This window comes from Erigeron canadensis, chromosome 3, assembly GCF_010389155.1.
Source record: "Erigeron canadensis isolate Cc75 chromosome 3, C_canadensis_v1, whole genome shotgun sequence".
Lineage (NCBI taxonomy): Eukaryota > Viridiplantae > Streptophyta > Magnoliopsida > Asterales > Asteraceae > Erigeron > Erigeron canadensis.
This window is the reverse complement of record NC_057763.1, coordinates 39411321-39433292: the sequence shown is the minus strand read 5'-3', so window position 1 is coordinate 39433292 and position 21972 is coordinate 39411321. Positions and strand designations below refer to the sequence as shown.

Here is a 21972-nt window from a genome sequence, read left to right as displayed (position 1 = left end):
CGATATCTATTGAAGACTATTTACGGCAATAGATGTTTGTCGATATCTATTAAAGACTATGTACGGATAACAGTGATAACTATTAACCAACTTTATACTCTAGCTGGTAGTTTGTTGGTATAACAATGTGTGATTGAGTTGTTGGCAAGTGATGTGATTTAGTTGTTGGCAAGCAGTGGTGAGTTTATGTTGTTGGATAACTATGATGGCATTAATCAGTATTTGGTATGCATACATGCTACTACATGTTTATATTTACACTATTGCCCATACTTCATATATCATGCACAACAAACACATTTGTATTACTTTAAACCATCGAACTCACCAACATTATGTTGACATTTTTGAGCATTCATTTTCAGGTAATAACAATGCTTAAGGAGATTGAGCATAAGGACTTTCGGAAGACTAATAAAGAGATCCTTCATGGACTCCTAGTTGCATTTAATTATTGAACTCTATTCCGCTTGTGGGAATTACATTTATTTGGATTTCATTTAGTATAATCCTATTATAAATTCCACGTGCTATGCTATGTCATTTCGTCATATCCTACTATTCGCTTAAGGTGTGGTATGACAACCATATACCGATATAATACCACATAACCGATGGAGTGACATTAAATCATAAGCTTATAAATATAGTACTCCATATTTGTTTGCCTAAATTGTTAAAACGTTGATTAATTAACAAATTAGAGTTTGTAGCACTTTATGCAAATAAAATAAATAAACGTCATGATCACAGTGGGGACTCGAGGACAAATTACAAATATAGTCATGGAACTCCATTCCCTCGTCATATCAAGACTAGTCTACATATATCATATCAGTTAGACATATCTTAATAAATTTCATCTACACCTTTTCCTAAATGTCACGTTAGTTTGTTCCACTTTAAGAGCTCCCTTAGAATTAAAACCTCTTCCTCATCTTTTCCAAATTTATTTTTTAAAAATAAGCAGCAAACACGCCCCGGCCCCACTTTCCTCTTGTCCAGCTTGTTCTTAAAACCGAAGTATGCCATTTTTTACGAGCAAGAAGTGGCGCCCAACATTAGCATCCATTTCAGACGAGATGGAAGACCACTTGGACGAGCTCGTCCAAGTTCTACTACGATAGGCCTTACCAAGAAGTTTAATTGAAGGGAAATAGTTAGGTAAAACATGTGGTACCTATCTTAGGTAAAGCAGGAGGGGATTATGTAAAATTCAGGGGGGGACTATGTATGTTTATCAAATTCAAAGATTTAATCTGTAACTTTTTTAATGTGACAGTACCTAAGTTTAAGTAAAATCTGCGGTACGGATAATTTCCCTTAATTGAAAGGCTAAATTTGACAAATTATTGCCTTTTGCTGCTTCTTTTTTCAGATAAGGAACCAAAATTAGCTTACTAGTCTCCGTTTCTATTAATGGACATGATTAATAAGAGTGTTGTTATTTTTATTGTATTTCTAGTTGTTTACTTTGTATCCATGTATTTTCTCAAACCTTGTTAGTTTGGTTGACTTAATAATATCATATTTTGCCGTTAAGTTGAAAAAACAAATACCGGGAAATAATAATTTGCAAACGAATACTAAGCATATATAAAGTTAATGTCAGTAAAGTGTACAATAGGTTTAAAAAATTATTAGTCTGCTAGCTAGACCACTAATGCTACAACTTGCAAACGAACTTAAGAGTAATTTTATTAGAATAAGAAGAAGATGTCAATCTGTTTTCAACATAGCGCTATGAATGATAAATTGGTAATGGGAGGGCAGGAGGCTAATGAACTTCCTAGGAAATCTTCTCACCATGTTATGCACTCCCTTTATTCCTCTTTTACCTTCTCATTCTCTTATCTTACCTATCTAACACATTATTTTCTCGTGTTTTTTGAGCCATATTCTAAAAAATATGGATGGCAAGAAGATTTTCTCTACTATTTTCTTTGACTCTTTTCTCATGAGAAAGATTTTGGAGGTAAAGAGATGGGCCTAACACTGAGGCTATCTCCAATGGGGTGCCCTTGGATATCCTTTGTCGTTAAAACTTGTTCAAAACTAAAGATTTTTTGAAGGATGCCCTTACCTAAGGGCATGTCCTTACTTGTTCTTACCTAATATATTTTTGTTTTTAGTGGAGGTAAAAGGATATGTAAGGATGTTTGTATGGTTGGAGATAAAATTATAAAATTTGAAAGATTTGTAAGGATTTATAAGGATTTGTAAGGATATGATGTGGCAGCTCAAGAAGATAGCCTGATGAGTTGAGTGAAATCCTATCAGTCTTGGAAGCAGGGCCTAATCTTTCAAACTATGTATATTGAATTTTTCAGTGTGTTTTCTAAAAAGAAAAGGATGAAGTACAAAAAATCCTGATTATGAATACAAGTAAACAAATGCTCACGTTAAAGTCAACTGACCAGTCACAAATACAAATGAAAGAACAAGATTTGTTTCTGTGTTCATTCGTGTAACGAACGTGCACAAACAAATGAAAATGAATGGACCATTGTTGGAAAAGTTTTTATTTATTTTTATTTTACTTTATTTATTTTTACACGAGAGGTAAAAGCATTGGAAGTGATGTTGAATTATATCTCAAACAGTACTTTTGTAGTTTAATATTACTTAAGTCTCGACTCCTATACATTCATAGTTTTTTTCCTTTAAATACACATTTGAAGAGGTTATAATTTATACGCGGTATATAAACGTTTGAGTTGATTGCACAAATCATCTATGTAGTTTGTATATTTAGTGGTTTCCATTCCTTTTAAGTTTTTTTAATGGATTTTGTCTAAATTTTAAACTTAAAAAATTTTTGTACACTTATCGTGTATTTCATCTTTCAAAAAGATGTAATATGCTAAAAAAATTTTAGATTTTGAACGAATTTCACTAATAAAAACTTGGATGGATAAAAACCACAAAAATATGTAAATTAAGGGATAATCTGTGCAATTAAGTCAAAACTTTTATTTGCAATTGAGAGAAAGGAAATTAGATAGGCACTACTTTTTTTTTAAAATTAGATAGGCACTAATGTGTTGGTGTAGTAGTTTGGAATTCCCTTATTGATCTATAGGTTTCAGGTTCGAATTTCTATTTCACCAACTTTGAGATATAAATAGTTATCATATGAGGGTTTGACTTTGGTATACCTAGGTTCAAGTCTGAGAGGCAGGGTTTACTCCTATTAATCGTCATACCTTCGGACGGATTAGTAGGGAGTTTTCCCTATTGGGTATTTTAAATAGACATTTCTACTTCGTGAGAGCTCTCTAGCACGGACTCGGTTAAGACAACGTATGCTAGACCTCTCGCTGTTGAACCGCGACACAAAGTTTAAACGAAATTGACCTTTAAAAAAAAATTAAAGGGGCGTGATATTTTTACAACATAATTTTACCATCTACAACAAATATACAAACTTTATTGCACAAAGTACAACTACATAAAACAGATATTATTGTAGATTGTCAAATTGTGTTGCAGGTTTATCATTTCCCAAAATTAAAGAAATAAAATAGGCACTACTTCCTTTTTTTTTTTCTTGAACTACTTAAATGGTGAGAAGAAAAACCAATAATACAAGCCTACAAGGCATGGGCCTCGCGTACACGATAGCACTCTTTACTCCATCCCAAAACATTAAATAAATAAATACGGAGTAATTGAATTCAAACCTATCTTTCTTACGTGTAGTATATTAATATTCCATCACTTTCTCTAGAAAACCACTTTGATCTATAAACTAACAACCAAAGATAATATAGATAATTAATAATCCTCCCCCTAAAAACCACATTCACCACCCTCAAATCCCTTTCTTACTTTTTGTAAAATCTCATTTTTCACAACAATCATCAATGGAAGTGGAATACCAAGAGGTTAATTTGCTTTCTCTTTTCATACACGTACGTACATTGATTCTTATTTGCCATGGTTCTTCATTAAGGTCAAATATGGGCTTCATGAACTTGCCTTAAAAAGCAAATCTTCTATTGATTCGCTCCATAAGTTTTTGGTATAAAAAAACTAATTTTGGCAATGGGTCTCGGATATTTTTAATTACCAATTTTTTTGTAAAAGAATAATCTGTTGAATAGTAGTGTGTATTACAAATGTCGGTGAATTGAATTTGGTTATAATGATGATGGATTTCATGAATATGAGTGGAATTTTTCAGGAGTACATAAGGAATTCAAGAGGAGTGCAGCTCTTTACATGCAAATGGCTGCCTCTTTCTTCACCAAAAGCTCTTGTTTTCCTGTGCCATGGTACGCATACTGACATTCACTGATACACACACATATATATATTTTTTGAGGGGTTAGTAACATAGGTTTAATGAATTATCATTTAGTAATGTTCAGTGTCGATTTGGTAATTAAGAATTACTCGTATCATTTAGCGTCGATGTAATGTGACTAATCTCTAGTGTGGATATATTGGGTTTGAATTATCATCTAGCTCATAGTAATGGACTAATGTCTAGTGTTGATATGGTCTTCTTAAGTTATCTTGCTATTTTATATTCAAATATATTAAAGATTAATTGTTTTTCTAAAAAAATTAATTATTGAAACCTTTATTGTTGATTATGCAGGCTATGGTATGGAATGCAGTGATTTTATGAAAGGTACTACTTTTTTTCCTTTATATTAATTTCATTTTCATACCACTTTAATAATTAAGTTGTTATTTTGAAAAAAACTTAAACATTATTCATGATCATTGATGTTCCACTATTTTCACGTGAACATGTACAAAACATGTGAACCTTATACGGAGTAATTGTTTTATAAAATCATTTGAAAATACTAAGTGTACCCATTGACATCGATCAACGAAATAGACCTCCACTTAATTAGAGATACTCTCGGTTTATATAAAGTCTTGAATTCGAACCTTAGGGATGTTAAATCTTTGGGGTTTTTCTCCCTGTATACTTGTAACGGCCCATGATTAATATCTCATTGTCTATCATACGTGCAAGGCTTTACCATTATACAGTAAAGTTTCTCTAATATCATTTACCGACTGAATACATGTAAAAAAAATAATTTTCATAATCAACAATATCAACCCACTTGCCATGTGCCTCAAGATCTTGACTTCCTTTATATAGAGTTTTTAATATTATTAAATTAAATTTTCGATCTTTGATGTCATATGTGTTTTCATTCGACTCTGGGAGATGAAACTATCATTGAGATTTTTGATCTTTTTATACCACACACCCAATGGTATTTTTTGAGACTCCGAAGTCCCAAAAGTTTAAATGTATGCACAAACCAAGTTGCTTGGTTTCAGTTACATTTTTATGTTGAAACGATTGAATTAATTAAAGGAAAATGATTAATGTGTCTAAAATATGGGCCTAAAAGTATGCCTAATGAGGAGGGGTGACAAATCCAATGATAAAGATCATGAAATAGAATATGTGGAATCCATGTGTCAAAATTTAAATGTATTAGGCATACTTTTAGGCACATTATTAGGCATATTTATCACTATCCTTAATTAAATTCAACTTTTTATTGATGTTCTTTTCAACATACTTTAAATTCAACTTTTTATTAATGTTCTTTTCTACATACTTTTCATAGTAATTAATGCATTATTTTCTTTGCATGTATTGATTTACTTAGTGCACAAATTAATAACCCAAGAAAATAATATATATCTGGATTAATTAATTTAAATTAAGTTTAGTTTAAGAGGTATTTATGAGGCATCTTAAAGATATTGAAAGATAACTTTTGTTTTTTTTAGACGGTACATTAAATTTTGCGTACATTAATTATTTGTACATCTATAAAATTCAGGGGGCGGATTTTTAATATGAAAATATACAATCTTTTTATGCACGTTAAGTGAAGTCTTAAGGGCTTTGTTTAGCATTTTCCTTCTTTTTACTATCCTTTGATTTGAGATCAAACTGAAACCATGAATGATATAACCATTTTGCTATTAATGTTGCTTAACAGTTTTGATAGTTGAAATCCAACTGCCGATATATATAACACAGAAATTAATGACCCTTCAATTTCTTATAAGTTCTTCTTTGTTGAAATTTTAAGCAAACTTATGGACCAAATTTAACACGACACTTTTTTATTTTCTAAAGACTTTTAATATGACACCTTTTCCACAAACATTAATCATCGATCAGCTGTTCAAACAGAAATTGAATAAATAATGATCGATGCCTACAAATATTAGTATATTGAAATAAAAATTAATTCTTTATATGTGTTATGTAATAACTAACTTAGGAAATACAATAATTTAAAGCGTTTATATTATTGGTAGTGAACCTACTAGGTTCCAAAAGTCCGTTTAAATTCATTTGCATTCGTTAAACTTGTCAGGTCAGTTTCTAAATATAGCAACTATTCTTACATGGTCGCTATAAAGGTCACTAAAACTTGCATGAATTGGACTCGACTACCGTTTGTCATATCATATATGTTACATAATAGTTGTCATTAGTTAACAAAAACATTGGATATCTGTTGAACTAGCACAAACATTGCCCAATATATAGTTAGTCTATTTGGTAGAGATTTTCATCTTTTAAGATATAAGTCTAGAAATCAATCTTTTAAGGTATTCAGGGTTATCAAAGAGTTATATAGATGTTGCCAGAAATTTCTCGTTAAAAAAATGTAGAAACTTTGTATTAATTAAAAGGTAACTTTGTATTATAGAATAATTATTCCATAGTTATCAAAGTGGTATAAATGGAGTAAAGTATTGGTTGGTTGAATTAGGTGATCAAACAAGCAATGTATGAAAGAGTTATTGCTAGAGGTAGAAAAAATATGTGACAAGGGCCCTACATGTATTATTACACTTTTAGTGTGGTTACCAAACGCCTCTATAATTTTTCACCCACCAGTGACCAGTCCACCACATTATTGTTCAACCTCTTTTGTCTTTGATTCTTTGATATAAGCAAAGGATTTACTCAGTTAGTAGACTATCAGTTGAAGTGTCATTGTAAATTAAATTTTCTTTTTTACTGGCTAAAATACCAAATGATGTTATACATTAAGAACACATAGAAGTAGTTTCTTACCGTAGAAGGAAAAGCTTGATATAAATTCGTTAAAATTCGTTTAGTTGATGTTTTTAGTTAATCATATGATCACTGGTTCAAATCCTTTAGTTGATAATTTTACTTAATCATATGAGGAATGATTTGATGAATTTGGTTTAACTTTTAGGATGTGGTACCAAGCTCGCGAGCTATGGGTATGCTGTTTTTGGAATAGACTATGAAGGGCATGGTCGATCCATGGGTGCACGATGTTACATTAAGAAATTTGACAACATTGTTAATGATTGTTCCAATTACTTTAAGTACATTTCTGGTAAACCTCCTCTTCCTTTATACCATCCAATGACAAGCGGATAACATCCTGACCACTAACTTCGCGTATGACTTGGACCACATAGGACAAGAGGACTACAGGAACAAGTGTCGGTTCTTGTATGGCGAGTCCATGGGTGGTGCGGTTTCCCTTCTTGTACATAGAAAAGATCCGACGTTTTGGCATGGTGCCATTCTTGTGGCTCCAATGTGTAAGGTAAACTTTTGCCTAAATTAAATTAAAAAATTTAAAAGAAATATATCCGGGCAAACTTCATGTTTTACTGCTTATGTGTTATGTGTTATTTTGGTAGATATCTGAGAAGGTGAAGCCTCACCCAGTGGTGATAAACATGCTGACAAGGGTCGAAGACGTGATACCAAGATGGAAGATTGTGCCTACAAAAGATGTTATTGATGCAGCATTTAAGGACCCTGTCAAAAGAGAAGAGGTGAGGTCTCTTTTCAGAATTTGTAGTTTGAAGAATGGCACTGAATGTGTATATTCAAATGGTTCCAACATTTGTGTAGATACGTTCAAACAAGTTGATATATCAAGAAAAACCTAGGCTCAAAACGGCTCTTGAGATGCTTAGGACTAGCATGGGTCTCGAAGACAGCTTAAACAAGGTTATTTTATGTTATATAAGTACCTTTTTATGTCAATTATGTATCATACCTTACTCTTGCCTCTGTGAGTATGAAACATGTTATTGGCCTTTTATTTCAAAGCGTAGTTGTGATGTGCAGGTGACATTGCCATTTTTTGTGCTACATGGAGAGGCCGATATAGTGACTGATCCAGAAGTGAGTCGGGCTCTATACGATCAAGCCAGCAGCAAAGACAAGACCATAAAACTATACCCTGGAATGTGGCACGGATTGACCTCTGGTGAGCCGGATCACAACATTGATATTGTCTTTGGTGACATTATTTCATGGCTCGACAAGCGGTGTGATGATGACTATATCGACAAGCAATTCAGTGACAATGTTGCCAGTGCTGTTGATGATATAGAGTTGGCTTCGCCTATGGTAGAAATGGGAGAAACCAAGAACCGGCGTAATAGGACTCATTCCAGCTATCTTTGTGGGTGGAAGGGACGGCGGATGCACCACCACTCTGCTATGTAGCCGCCACCGTCCAACTATTTTTGTTCAGTTTATGAGATACTATCAAGAACTATATAAATTACTTGGTAACTAAATATAATGGAACATACTTTCATGAGATTTCATATTTAGAATCCTGGTACTATATTAACCCGCTGACAACTGTTTACTCGGTATGTAAATTTAGATTAACCTAAGATACTGTAGAGTCAGGGCGGTATTCTGCTATCAATGAAACCGAAAGAAGAAAAAGCATATCATCATCCTATGTTATAGACATTATTCTGCTATCCATGAAACCGAAAGAAAGAAAAACCACATCAGCATCCCATGTTTTAGACCTTATTCTGAGATATCCATGAAACCGTAAGAAAGGAAAACCATATCATCATCCTATGTTATAGATCTTTTGATCCATTCGTTTCCACTATATTCATTTGATGTTATCATATTTACTCAAATGCATTTAGTTTTGAACATCTCTATATCATTGAACCTCTTCATACCGCATGTATTTTGCAAAGCTTTTAGTTTTGATTGTGAAGGGGAAAAAAACCTCATGAAATAAGAAAGCCTAAAAAAATCAAGTCTTTGTTTAGTTTATTTAAAAATAATTTCTGTCCCGCATCTTCTTAAAAATAAAATAATTTCTTGAAAATTTCAGGATTAAATAAAAATCTCTGTCCCGCATCTTCTTAGATTTAACACGCCATAGGAATGAAAAGATGAACAAGCACATACATAGCATAAAAAGAGTAACATTCAACAATCAATGATAGAACAAGTTGAGGATTGCTCTGGTCCTTCCATAAAGAGTAAACCAAAGAAAAGTTAGGACTTAGGATTCACTAAATCACAAAACTCGTACAAACCAAGCTTTTTTTTAACAGAAATACAATGACTACCATGAGAAAGTCCACTACTAGCATCATTTTACTTCCATCACAAGCCAAATTTCCATCCAAGAACTACAGATCCAGAATTCCATATCCACGAAATACTGCAACAGGGAAAACTTGCTATGTTAGTCACATGCATACCGGGAGAAAAAAAGCATAACAAACTTGTGAAATGAATGCAGACTGGGTTATAGCTTAACAACAATTTCCCTGTACATTTATACACTCTGCGAATTGATTATTGCTTCCAGAGTTTCACTGTACATTCTTTCATGCAGGGAAAGTTAAGCTTTTGTTGCTTTGTTTTCAATTTGGTGGCCAAATATCTAATAATATCATTAGGTTGGAATTAATAAGTTAATCATTCCCACATTCTATGTTATTTTGATTTTCGTTAAGCCCCAGACTCTTCATATATGTTCTTGGTCTTTGTCTTCTGGGCTCTATGATCCTATCACATCTATAGCCCTCCTTTGAATATCATTTAAAAATTTTCATGTGCTAAAATCGTCTATTCACTACTTATGATGTGTCAGATTAAAACTTCTAACTTAACACGCGTTGATATGACACAACTGACATACCATCACCATTTTTTGGGCTCTTTGATCCTATCCACATCTATAGCCCACCATATTCTTCAAATTTCAAAATCCCCAACTTGTGGTTCCACCATACATCATCAGTTTGCTAAAACAGCACCACTATTGTTATATTGCTACGAAATCTAACAGCATTTACCAACTTGTATGTAGCTTACGTTCTTTGCATTTCACTCCCTCTCTACGTATGACATCAAAATCAATGATTGACATCAGAACCAAAGATTGATAAGTGTAAGACTTTTCAACGATCAACTAAAATGGCAAAAAGCATGAACATGGATTACACACCTAAAAAATTATGTCCTGGGCTATTGAATGACTATAACTTATGTGCTATTTGACTAAAGCCTGAAATCAAGTGAAACTATAATCAAGTTATTCGAGATCAAATAGAGTGTGAGCTCAAAATCTACCATGAGCTGTGTTGCAGCTTATAAGAATTCAGCCCTAAATTCTTGTGCTATTGTACGTGTATGAGGCGGCAACTACCTAGTGGCCACAGAGGCTCACCTTTTCCAACACTGGGATCGCAAAGTGAGTCGGCTCTTGAGATTAGTCTGCTCGCAAAGCGAGTAGGACACCCATGATTAACAACAAAAATAAGAGGTGCAATTAAGACGTTAACTTATTGAATATTTGAGCACAACTTAACTTGGGCTCATTCAGGTTTAACCATTGTGAGTTTTTGAATAGAGCTTGATAAACAGAGCCTAATTAATATTTTCGAGCTACTTATAGTCTCAATTCGAGCTTCATCAACTGAGTCTTCCACAAGCCAAGCCCAAGCCAGCCTCATGAAGGTCTTTAATTTAAGATTGACCTTCTGTTAAGGCTTTCGTGTCAAGCCCAAGCTCAGCAGGGTTCATTTGCAGCCCTACTGTGATCTGAGCTTGGGTTGAAAAGACGCTACCTAGGCACTAAAGAAATAGCCCAGCCGCTAATCATGCGCCAATGTTACTTATGACGCTGCTACACGGAGAGTAAGCACCGCCTACGCACTAATCTTTCCCCATATACAGTATTTTGTATTTTGTTGTATAGCAATGACTTCTAAGCATGTTTAAAGCATTTGATTTGTAGAATATGGAATGTAGGGTTGATACAAGTACCTAGCCAAAAAATGAATCTCTTTTGCGCGAGGCACCAACCCCTAGGCTTTTTTGACCCTCAAGACCTCAGAGCGCCTATCACCTATTTAAACCAAGGATCCGAGTCATTATTGGAGAAATGAAGTCGCATTAGCACCCCAATCCCCAAAACACTTTCTGGTATTATACAGAACCACCTGATATCTATTTAGTACCTTGGTTTTAAAAAGCACGCCTAAGGCTCGCTTAAGCCCAAGGCGACCTAAGGCTCAGCTGTTGTCGCTTTGGGTCAAAATCCATGCGCTTGTTGTACAGTCAGCTGTTTTGCACACGACTTTTTGCCATGAAACTTGAATACTAGATTGTTTTGTTACATAAAGGTGTTTTTGCTACTTAAAAGGTGTTTTACATGTATATATGAAGGTGTTTTAGTACTTTATGTGTTATAACTTGTAGATACTATATAAATAATGTATAAATTTTGTGTCAAAAGTGTACGCCTCCCATACGAAAAACCCACTGCTTTTGCCTTTTCATTTTGGAAATGGACCCTGACGCTTTTGTGCGCCTATCGCCATTTAAAACCAAGTTTAGTATAAAGATTAAAGAAAGCTACTCCCTCTATCTTAATCTAGTATCCATCTTAACTTAAAGTACCATAGTGGTATAGAATCAACCGTCATAAATACCATGGCACAATTGAAATCCAATGCCGCATAAAAAGGTACCCAAATAACTAAGCATCAAAATGCAACTCGCAAAACCCTAATGACTATCAACTGATAAGTGCAAACTTCATCATATATTAATTCCTAAGTGCACATGGCAAACAACATCACACCCTGCTCATATAGTTCGCACTGATGCTTAAAATCAATAATGTGGATGCTATGGAATCAGAAGTTCCTAGTTCTCATATCATTCTGTAAAGCACAAACACACACACTTACACTCACCTTAATGTAGCACAGATCAATCTAATTACTTAAAGTTTTCTGTATTTCCCCCTAAATGTATCTGGTTTTTATTTTGTACATCTTGTTCAAAACTTAAAATAAAAAGAACGGAGAATGATACCAATCACTTGGGGTTTCTAAGCACAATGATGACCGAATCGCCTCGGAGAAACATCTTGCTAATAAACCTATCCTTGTTCACCGGAAGAGCTTTCTTCTTCCCTTTTCCTGTTTTCGGCACCTGACATACACAAAACCCAAAAATCAAAAAAATGCATTATACAAGAAACCAAGCTAAATAACTACTAAACAAGTCGTTCTGGTGACAAAAACCAACCTCGGTCCACATCTCTCTAACGTTCTCAAGGACCATGTTGCAGTGTCGATCGAATGCCCTAACACGACCTAAAAGCTTCTTATTGTTCCTGCAGTTAATAAGAACCTGTATGTACAACACAATGAGACAGAAAACTGTTAAAATTACAATCAAATAGACTATTGAATTTGTAAGGAAATCATATAGAGTATATATAAATAATGAATGTATGGAAACATAAGTAACCTGTGTGTTATTCTTAACACTCATCATCAAGACAGAGAGAGGCCCAGTGTTGAACTCCTCTTCCTCATTCTTAACCTGCAATATATCATAATATAATATAACTGTCTATCTAAAGCGAAAACAAAATTTAAAGAATTCGACAACGTATGCGTAGTTTATACAAAATAACAATTGTAGCTATAATAAACATATTTAGATTTTTTTTTTTTAAAAAATACTTACAGGAGCATCCTCTTCCATTGGTCGACTGCAAACAAAAAATAATAATTATAAGTACCAAAGTGTAAAAAAATAATAATAAAAAAAGGGGGCGAATTTTAGGGTTTGCTAAAAAGTCCTATATATGTATGTATAATTATGTATAATATGAACTATTACCTCATGTTGTATGTAAGCTGGAGCGAAAGATGTAATCTGAAAGAATAATAAGAAAAAAAGTTAGGGTTTAGGGTTATCGAATGAAGTGTAAATTCATCTATATATATATATATATATATATATATATAGGAATTTGGGAAGTCGAAAGTTATATTTGGGAGGGCTGATATGAAGAGTGTACCCGGTCGGAATACGGAGCAGGAGACTGTAGAAGAAGATCTTGGCGTGCCGTCTGAACACTATGTGTTGTTATATATTTATAGAGAAGAAGATGTGATTTGGGTTTTAAATCCAGGGTTTTAGTTTGCTGAAAATAACACCACATAAGAGAACCCGATTTTACCTAAAATTTTAAGTTTGATTCTCATAGATGACGAGTCTTAGGGTTTTTCGTCCGAATACTTGTAATAAAATCTTGGTCAACATTTTGTTATCTACAATATTTCACCATTATACAATGAGATTATTCTGATGTCATATACTGACTGAATCATTGAATGCTCGGAGAAAAAAATAACAGGAAAATAATAATAATAATAATAATAATAAAGAAGAAGTAAGTTACAAGGGTATCTTTATCATTTCCATTTATTACGAGGTTATCTTTAAAGTTGCTCTTAACGATCCTAGTCGAAGTGTATCGTAACTTAAGCAACACCACTGTAGTCTCGACTCAAGTTTTTTGGTGGCCTTAAATGAGATTACGTTTGGGGGCTAGTTTATTAGCATATCGAGTAAAGTAGACAAAGAAAGAAAAAAAAAGGTGCCTCCTACTAATTTGGCTGCTCATTCTGTCTTCTCCTGACCTTCCTGCCTTCTGCTCCTGGTCGTGTTGGTCGTCTGCTTCTTCTACCTTATGCTGGTCTTTGTTAGTCGTATGCTACTTCTGCATATTGTTCGTCTTGCTGCCAAGCATTCTCCTGATCTTGTTGGCTTTTGCTCCTAAAGAAGTTAAAAAACATTAGATTATTGAATGATTTTTCGGCGCATAATATGATAAGAACATCAATAATTAAACTTACTACTTACCCAATATTATATATAAATTTTCGAGCATAAGAACGTTGGAGAATGAAGTCTTTTCGATTTCATCATAAAAAGTGAAAATTGCCATCATATATGAGAGAGAAATAGACAGAGTTCATTTCTCAAGAAGAGTTTAGGGTTTTTAGCGCCGGTTTAATACTCTCTTTTCGTCCCATATTTTAATTTTGCTATCCGTTTATTTCTTTTGTCAAAGGTTAGGGCCTATTTCTTATTATATAGTACTCCCTCCGTCCCAATTTAAATGTCACGTTGACTAACTTTGACCGTAAATAACTTTGTTTGTGTCATGTAACACTTGATATAAAACATATGAATGGATTGAGTTTTTAATGTACTTTTCGTTCATATAAGTTTCATCAACTACTATATAGTACAAACAAAGTTATTTACGGTCAAAGTTAGTCAACATGACATTTAAATTGGGACAGAGGGAGTATAATATTAGCATAATTATAAACCTTAAGTCCACAATATACAAAAATTAGTGGCCTTGTAGTTTTGAGGGCCCAAAGTAGCTGTTTGACCCCATAATACATAAAGACCGACTCTACACCACTGTCACCATTACGTCATATAATTTTTTTGTTTCCGTCGCCGGTTAGACGACGAGAACAGGAGGAGTTCTTGGGTCACATCCAACCGTTTTATCTTTGTTGTTGCATGGATTTAAGCGACAAACGATGCTAAATTTTTTTTTTTAATGAAGTGTATAAGTTGCATCTTTTTGGAAAATATATGCTGATGAAAACCAGCGACCACCGTTTACACTTTTTTTTAAACGATATTCTATTCTACTCATAGTCTTAAATTACACGTATGCTTGAAAACCAGGACTTTCGAAAAACCCCTATTAATCCACCCTCACAAATGTGAGAAGTGGGACTCGAACCCAGGTGGATTTTTCCAAGGTCAAAGACCTTACCAATGGGCCACCAACTCCATTGACGCCACCGTTTACACTTATCTAGAGGCAGTGATGTTATGTTAGATTCAAGTTCGATTTGGACTGATCTGGTCTTGATGGTGATTCAAATTCAAAATGGGACATGTTTTAGAGATAAATTTGTATCTTGACGGGGCAAAATCAAATGATGGAATATTCTGTTACATACTTAAGGTTTTTTCTAGGTCAATATGTTATTTTTGGATGGGGATTCCCTAAAGTTAAAAATTTTAGGGGTAAAGTTGTTAATCTTGACCCTTAATTAAAATCAAGGATCAAGATTCAAAGATGGTATTTGGATCTTGACCTTTGATTTTGATCTAAAAGTCAAGATTGATTTACCCCTAAAGTTATTTCTAGCTTTAGGGAATCTTCATCCGTTATTTTTAAGGATAATGCTGTTCATTTTAGTGTGTTAACAATAAAAAGGTTAAATGATGAGATGCTGATGGTAAAAATGTGTCACTTTAGAACTTCTAACTTTTAATGCGTGATGATGTGACACAACTGACATACCATCACCATCGGGAGCGTCGTAAATGACCATCTCTTCATATTTGTATCAAGCGGGGACTCCTTTGAATATCATTCAGAATATTCATGTGCTAAAATTGTCTATTTATTAGGTACTTATTTACGGTTTTATCAACTTTTTGTGCCTTAAATAATTCGGATGCATTTGATGATTCAAAGTTTCAAACATGATAATGGATACTGTTGGGCCAATTAATCTTTTATCTCTCGCAGGTCAAAAATTTGAGTTGTGGTGGTTGACTTGTTATTCAACGTAGCTCGATTCATGGTAATGACATTGATTTGTTGACAAATTAGTGGTGCTACTGCTAACATTGATGGTGCTACTGCTAACTAGAGTTTAATACCATAACCAAACATATACAAGTGATTGTCATTTTATCAGAGATCAAGTTAACCTACTCGAGTTGGGACGTGGGAGTCCCAGCTTTTGATCATCTCAACTTGAGCAAGATTATTGAAGTACTCTACTGTATAATTACTTCAGATTTAAATAAGTTTAGAACTCAGATGCAGAACCAACGTACTAATCTAAGTCGTTATCACATAATTAGAGTTAGTTAGACAGTCGGTTACAATGCGTAATATGTGTATGAGTGTGTTTTTTTTGTAGCTTGGGCGGGTGAATGCTAGCTAAGATAATAAAACAGGTCTTGAATTTATTCAAACTTCATATTAGTATGCGTGATCGATTCAGAGTTTGTTCTCATTTTAGTTAATGAGGTACCTCCTCAATACTCCTACACTTTAAGTATGTTGGTAACGCATAAAAGTAGGTTCGACCATGATCGAAAGGGATACATATTATAGTAATGCCTAGGTGCCACATAATGTAAAACTCGTTATAGTGAGGAATTATGCACAACTTGGATATAGTTTCTCCCATTTTGTAATGTTTTAGACTTTGTTAGACCATATTTATATATATCAGGCAAATGACCTTTGGTGTAAGGCTTACCTCAAAAACCACTGGACAACCCTTTGATTTTGAAACAAAGTCAATGTTAGTCTTGCATTGTTCGTGCAAACACAGCCGTGAGACATGATATAGTATTAAACATTGATTTAGATAAAAGGGTAACCAAGATATCTCTAGAAACTCGTCAAATAGCATACAAGGGCTCCCACATAATCTATCATATTGGTGCCGTTGTGGTGCACCTGCACTCAAAAAGTAAAATTTGGGATTCTGCTTACAACTAATCTCGGTACAAGTAAAATCAGACTCGTTCCCTATCCACAATCCAAAAGATTAATAAATCAAACGTAAATATAACAGGTTCAACCCTAAACAACCGGCGAGAACTGATTCAAAATGTAGCTGCTTTCTTTACTGTATACAAAGCCCGCTGACTATGCAGTGGTTTTGGTGGCACTGTCCTTTTGATCACCAAAAATACGCTGCCTGAAGTCAGAAACCATCATGGGCAGTCCTTTGCGAAGAGACACCTTGGGCTTCCATCCTAAAAGTTCTTTAGCCTTGGTGATATCCGGCTTCCTTTTGTGTGGGTCGTCTTCTGTGTTTTCCCTGAACTCTATTTTTGCGTTAGGGTCTATCGTCTCTTGCACGACCTGTCACCAATCGTAAATAGCCAAAATGAGCACACATATGATATTTATGCACAATACTGAATACTGTATGTTTAAATTCCCAAAATTATTGGACCAAGGGAGGATAAATTTGCTTTTGCTATGATTATCATTTATCTAATTAAAATGGTTATTGTCAATCACTTGAGGTCAAAAAGAAGTTGAAAATGTTATACTCGATCCGTATTAGACTAGCACCATAACTTGATAAACACATTGGTTTGAATGCATAACGAAAATGACAGGTACCTGGGCAAGTTCAAGCATGGTGAATTCACCAGGGTTTCCAAGATTGAAAGGCCCAACATGTTCGCCTTCCATCAATCGCATTAGACCTTCCACCTTTTAATTTCAAACAAATTATATAAAATCAGTATTCGGGACAAAAGTTCCATCTGCCCACTCTTTAGATCCAAGAAACGACAAACTATAAGATAGAAGAACAGTACTAGTACTAACCAAGTCAGAAACATATTGGAAACTCCTTGTTTGCTTGCCATCACCATAAACAGTAAGTGGCTCCTTTCTAAGTGCCTACATTGTTAGCATTTGTGTATCAGAAATTGGTTGAAAGTGATAAATGGAACCAAAAGGCCAGGTAAGGGAGAAGAGCTCACCTGGGCAACAAAGTTACTAACGACACGACCATCGTCAATACACATCCTAGGACCATATGTATTGAATATCCTCGCAATCCTCACCTACAATCATACATGTCACTTTTTTTTTTTTTTTTGAACAAATGAAACTACCATATCAAAATTTCTTTTCTAAACCAACATGCATACAAGTCATCAATGAATCTTTAATTAAGTTTTCAAATTTCTTTGAATATTTTTTCATAAAAAGACAATTTGTATATTTCATATTTGTACTACAGTGTTTTTTTTGTTTTTTGCTTTGACAGTTAATAACAACATCGATGTATTTCATATTTGTACATACATCAGTTAAATAAATACCTCTACCCCGTCGTTGTTATGATTGTTCACTTATTGACAACAAAATTCCAAAAAGAATTTTATGTGTGTGAGTCGTATCCTGAAAACAAAATTCTATATGAAAAAAAAAACGCCCAAAAACAAACCAGCCCAGCCCCTTTGGTTTTATTCCACTAAGAAATTTGTTTATATGCGTTTTTCTTTTTCTTTCCTAGTCCCAACCTGGCTGCCCGGCCACATAATAACGTTTTAACAGTGCAACAAACTTTTTGAGCTATGATTTTGGATTTATAGGGGAGAACAAATAATGTTTCAGAAAACGCCAAACACTAAAGTTTGGTAAATGATCAAATTAGGGAAACACATTGCTTTACTGAAGAAAAATACGTGCATACTTATTTTGTTGACCCTTTTAAGTCTTTTTGACACTACCTTATTCTAAAAAATAAATCATCTTTATGATTCCGTCACTTTTGGATAAGTAAAACCTTACGAACTACTCAGTAATTAGGTTTAATTATATATAAAAAAATATACTTTATATAAAAAATACCACCAAACCCAATTTTATTTTATACTTATATATAAATATTAAAAAAAAATATACGAGTAGTAAGAAAGAAACATGTTAGTTTTATTAAGATGACGAAAAGAAAATGGATCGAGTGTAAATGAAGGTACGTAGGAAAGTAATGGTAATGCGCACCTCGACTCCAGCACCTCTATGGTAGTCCATGGTCAACGTTTCTGCCGTTCGCTTTCCTTCATCGTAGCAGCTTCTTACACCTGTCACCCACCCACCAATTCTTTGTCAGATCTTTTTTCTTTCTTTTGTCTTTTTCCTCAACATATTTACTCATTCAGATCTCCCCCACCCCACGCCACCCCATTTTACTCGTATTTTATTATTTATTATTTACCAAATAATCATCAGATATTCAAACACTAGCTAATCTCAGACCCACATTTGGTGGTGCAATAGTTGACCATGATTTTTAAACCCAAAATTAAACCTCATTTGTAGATTACTCTAAACCAATGAGAATTTATTGTTTAAGTTATCTAATCTAAATGAGTATTCTTTCTGAACCCTTGGCCTAATCGTGTATGTCTACATGTGAACTACACACAACTTGATGTGGTAAATTTTGTATTTTTTACGTGTACAAAGTAATTTTCTAGTGTACTAAAAACAATATGTACTACGTAACATGTAATAATGAATAGAGTAAATATAGAGTACAAACCAATAGGATTGACATTTCCCCAATAGGTCTCGACTTGGGGATGTTGCAACGGATCACCATACACCTCACTAGTACTCGTTAGCAAGAACCTCGCACCAACTCTTTTTGCCAATCCTAACATGTTCAATGTCCCTACCACATTCGTCTTGTAATCTCATCGAGTCAAGGATATACAATAATTCATTCTACACAAATATTCTAACAAGAATTAAAAAAAAAAAAAAAAGATATAGTGATAGATATTATAAGATTATCAATAAATAATGAAACAAATGTAAAGTCATTAATTGAAGTAGTAGTAATTAAGGATATAATGGTTTTGACGGGGTTAAACTTGTAATGAACAGGGGAAGCAGGGCAAGCTAGATGATAAATCTGATCAACTTCAAGTAACAAAGGCTCAACGACGTCGTGTCGAATCAGCTCGAATCTCGGATTACCAAAATGATGCATCACATTATCTTTATTCCCAGTAAAGAAATTATCAACTACAATCACACTATCTCCTCTAGCCATCAATCTGTCCACAAGATGGCTCCCAACAAAACCAGCCCCACCCGTAACCACAATCCTTAGCCCTTTTCGTTTCAATCCTAGCGGAATTTTTCCTCCTAGATTAAACGATGATTCGAACCCAGTCGGATAAACGGATCGAGTTATTTGGATTGATTCGGATGAATGGTGGGCGGTGTATGGAGTAATAATATTGGTGTTGTGGGGTGTGGATGGAAGTAGTGCGAATATGATGGTGGCGATGGCGATGCCGATGACAACGAATATAAGACGTTGCTCGCGAAAAATGTAGCTAACAACGTAAGGCATGGTTATTGGGAGTAATGGTTTGTTGGATTTTGGAGAGTAGGAACTTTTTTGAGCTTCTTCTACTGTTTCTTCGTGGCGTCTGTATGTTAATTCAGATGCCATGTTTATTGGTTTTAATTTTGTTCTTTCTATAATGTTTTAATTCTAGCAATCTAGTCTAGTACAATGTGTATATATAGAACAGAAATATAGAATAGAGATGAAGGAAGTGGTGAGAAGGTGGAAAGGAGATGGAGGGGAGTACGTACATATACTATTCTGTATGAGTACTAATATGGTGGTTCAAGATCTTATATATCTTTTCGCCATCAGATTTATTATCCGACTTTCTATTTTTATATAATTGTCTACTTATTTTCAGTTCATCATTATAAGTTTTTTATATTTTTCCAAAGGTGAATTTCCTTTAAAATTTCGTGTCGCGATTCGACAACGGGAGGTCTAGCATATGTTGTCTTAACTAAGTCCGTACTAAAAAGTTCACTCAAAATACAAATGTTTATTTCAAATAGGAAATACGCCCTACAAATTTGTGCCTATACTTGAAATATAAGTTATTTAAATTGTACAATTATCATATACAAATAATAATTAACTTTTCTTACATATATGTAAAAAAAAAAAAATTAAGACACTAATTCTATCTGATGTAAAAAAAGTAGGAGTAAATTCGTTATATGATTGTGATTGGAAAAATAAAATATTTGTGTATATTTACGAAATCGGCCTTATGTGTGTGAGTGTGTAATGTCTTAAAAGTAAACGGTAGGTGCTAATTAGGAGGGAGTTGCCGAAACTTTCGACATTTGTATATGTTTTGTCTTGATTTAATTGAGTGGCCCTGCCAAATCATTTATAGATGATTCATATAAGGCAGTAGAGGTTTTTGAGTTTAAATTTTGGTATGAGTATAATATTTTTAGGAATTGAAACATAGTTTTCTCATGATGAGTTTTTCCTGAAATTATAATTGGATATATGAAGAGACATGAAGCAGAGTCTAAATTTACAGTCCAAAATTTTTTTTGAGTGGCCCTATGATTAAAATATAAATAAAATAAAAGAATTAAATATAATTTTCGCCCATAATTCTCAAAGAAATGGCTTCGATTAACTTTGAGTTTTTTCATCCATGTGGTCAAACTTTTGTAAAATCCAATCATCCGTATGACTGTATCATTAACTTTCCGAGTACAAGTCACATGATGCTCAATTTTGTCATTTCAACTTAAACAACATTTTTTTTTCAAATTAGATAAAGACCAAATTCGTAAACACTGACGATTATTCTTTAAGCAAGCTCAGTGTTTAGTCTCATCCCAAACCTTTGCATCTCGTTTATTAACCTATGAAAAAATTGATAAAAAAGAATAAATTCTAATTGTCAGCAGATTTATAGTAAAATCTTTTTATGAAATGACTTAAAAAATTTCAAGTTTTTAGAGAAGTATTTTTTTAAAAAACTATATTAAGAAAAAATATTTCAAAGACTCTTTCTAAAATTTATCATTAGAGAAAAAACCTTATAAATCTTTTTTTGTAATAAGTATTTGATAAAAAAAAAAAAAAAAAAAAACTTTAAAAATATTAACATTGAAGCGTTCTTAGCACCATGATAAAAGAGGTATGTATTTCTCTAATCATATTAAATAGCTGCAACACAAATTTAATCACGTTATATTCATTTATTTTGAAAAAAATCAAAAAATAATTAAAAAAAATTGCTAATAAAAAAAAAATTGTAAATAACTTTGACCCAAGAAGCTTATGTAACTTAACATGTTCATTGTCCACAAAGCTTATCGTAAGTAAAGGAATTTAAAAGTTATAGACTTTGAAAAATCCATAAAAATTCGAATTTCACTTCTT

General features: G+C 33.5%; 3 protein-coding genes across 4 annotated transcripts; 1 reads left to right on the top strand and 2 right to left on the bottom strand.

Moving 5' to 3' along the window:
• Nucleotides 1–3741: 3741 nt before the first annotated feature.
• On the top strand, nucleotides 3742–8618 carry LOC122593200 (caffeoylshikimate esterase-like). 2 transcript variants are annotated; one of them, XM_043765574.1, is made up of 8 exons: nucleotides 3742–3887; nucleotides 4187–4277; nucleotides 4607–4639; nucleotides 7233–7379; nucleotides 7465–7595; nucleotides 7693–7830; nucleotides 7910–8008; nucleotides 8129–8618. In XM_043765574.1, the coding sequence occupies exons 1-8, from the start codon at nucleotides 3867–3869 to the stop codon at nucleotides 8510–8512; spliced, it is 1044 nt and encodes a 347-aa protein (XP_043621509.1). In that variant the 5' UTR covers nucleotides 3742–3866; the 3' UTR covers nucleotides 8513–8618. The 2 variants fall into 2 exon arrangements, with proteins under 2 accessions (XP_043621509.1, XP_043621508.1); XM_043765573.1 differs by having other exon boundaries at nucleotides 3742–3914.
• Nucleotides 8619–9209: 591 nt separating this feature from the next.
• LOC122591105 (small nuclear ribonucleoprotein Sm D2) lies at nucleotides 9210–13273 on the bottom strand. The gene is made up of 7 exons (XM_043763310.1): nucleotides 13161–13273; nucleotides 12980–13015; nucleotides 12824–12848; nucleotides 12602–12676; nucleotides 12377–12481; nucleotides 12161–12280; nucleotides 9210–9491 (listed from the first exon to the last, which is right to left on the bottom strand). Exons 2-6 carry the CDS (start codon nucleotides 12982–12984, stop codon nucleotides 12164–12166), a joined length of 327 nt encoding a protein of 108 aa, XP_043619245.1. The 5' UTR covers nucleotides 12985–13015; nucleotides 13161–13273; the 3' UTR covers nucleotides 9210–9491; nucleotides 12161–12163.
• Nucleotides 13274–16539: 3266 nt separating this feature from the next.
• Nucleotides 16540–20345, bottom strand: LOC122591104 (UDP-glucuronic acid decarboxylase 2-like). Its single transcript, XM_043763309.1, has 7 exons — nucleotides 19594–20345; nucleotides 19282–19429; nucleotides 18741–18820; nucleotides 17711–17794; nucleotides 17553–17627; nucleotides 17343–17435; nucleotides 16540–17075 (listed from the first exon to the last, which is right to left on the bottom strand). The coding sequence occupies exons 1-7, from the start codon at nucleotides 20203–20205 to the stop codon at nucleotides 16857–16859; spliced, it is 1311 nt and encodes a 436-aa protein (XP_043619244.1). The 5' UTR covers nucleotides 20206–20345; the 3' UTR covers nucleotides 16540–16856.
• Between the last annotated feature and the right edge of the window lie 1627 nt (nucleotides 20346–21972).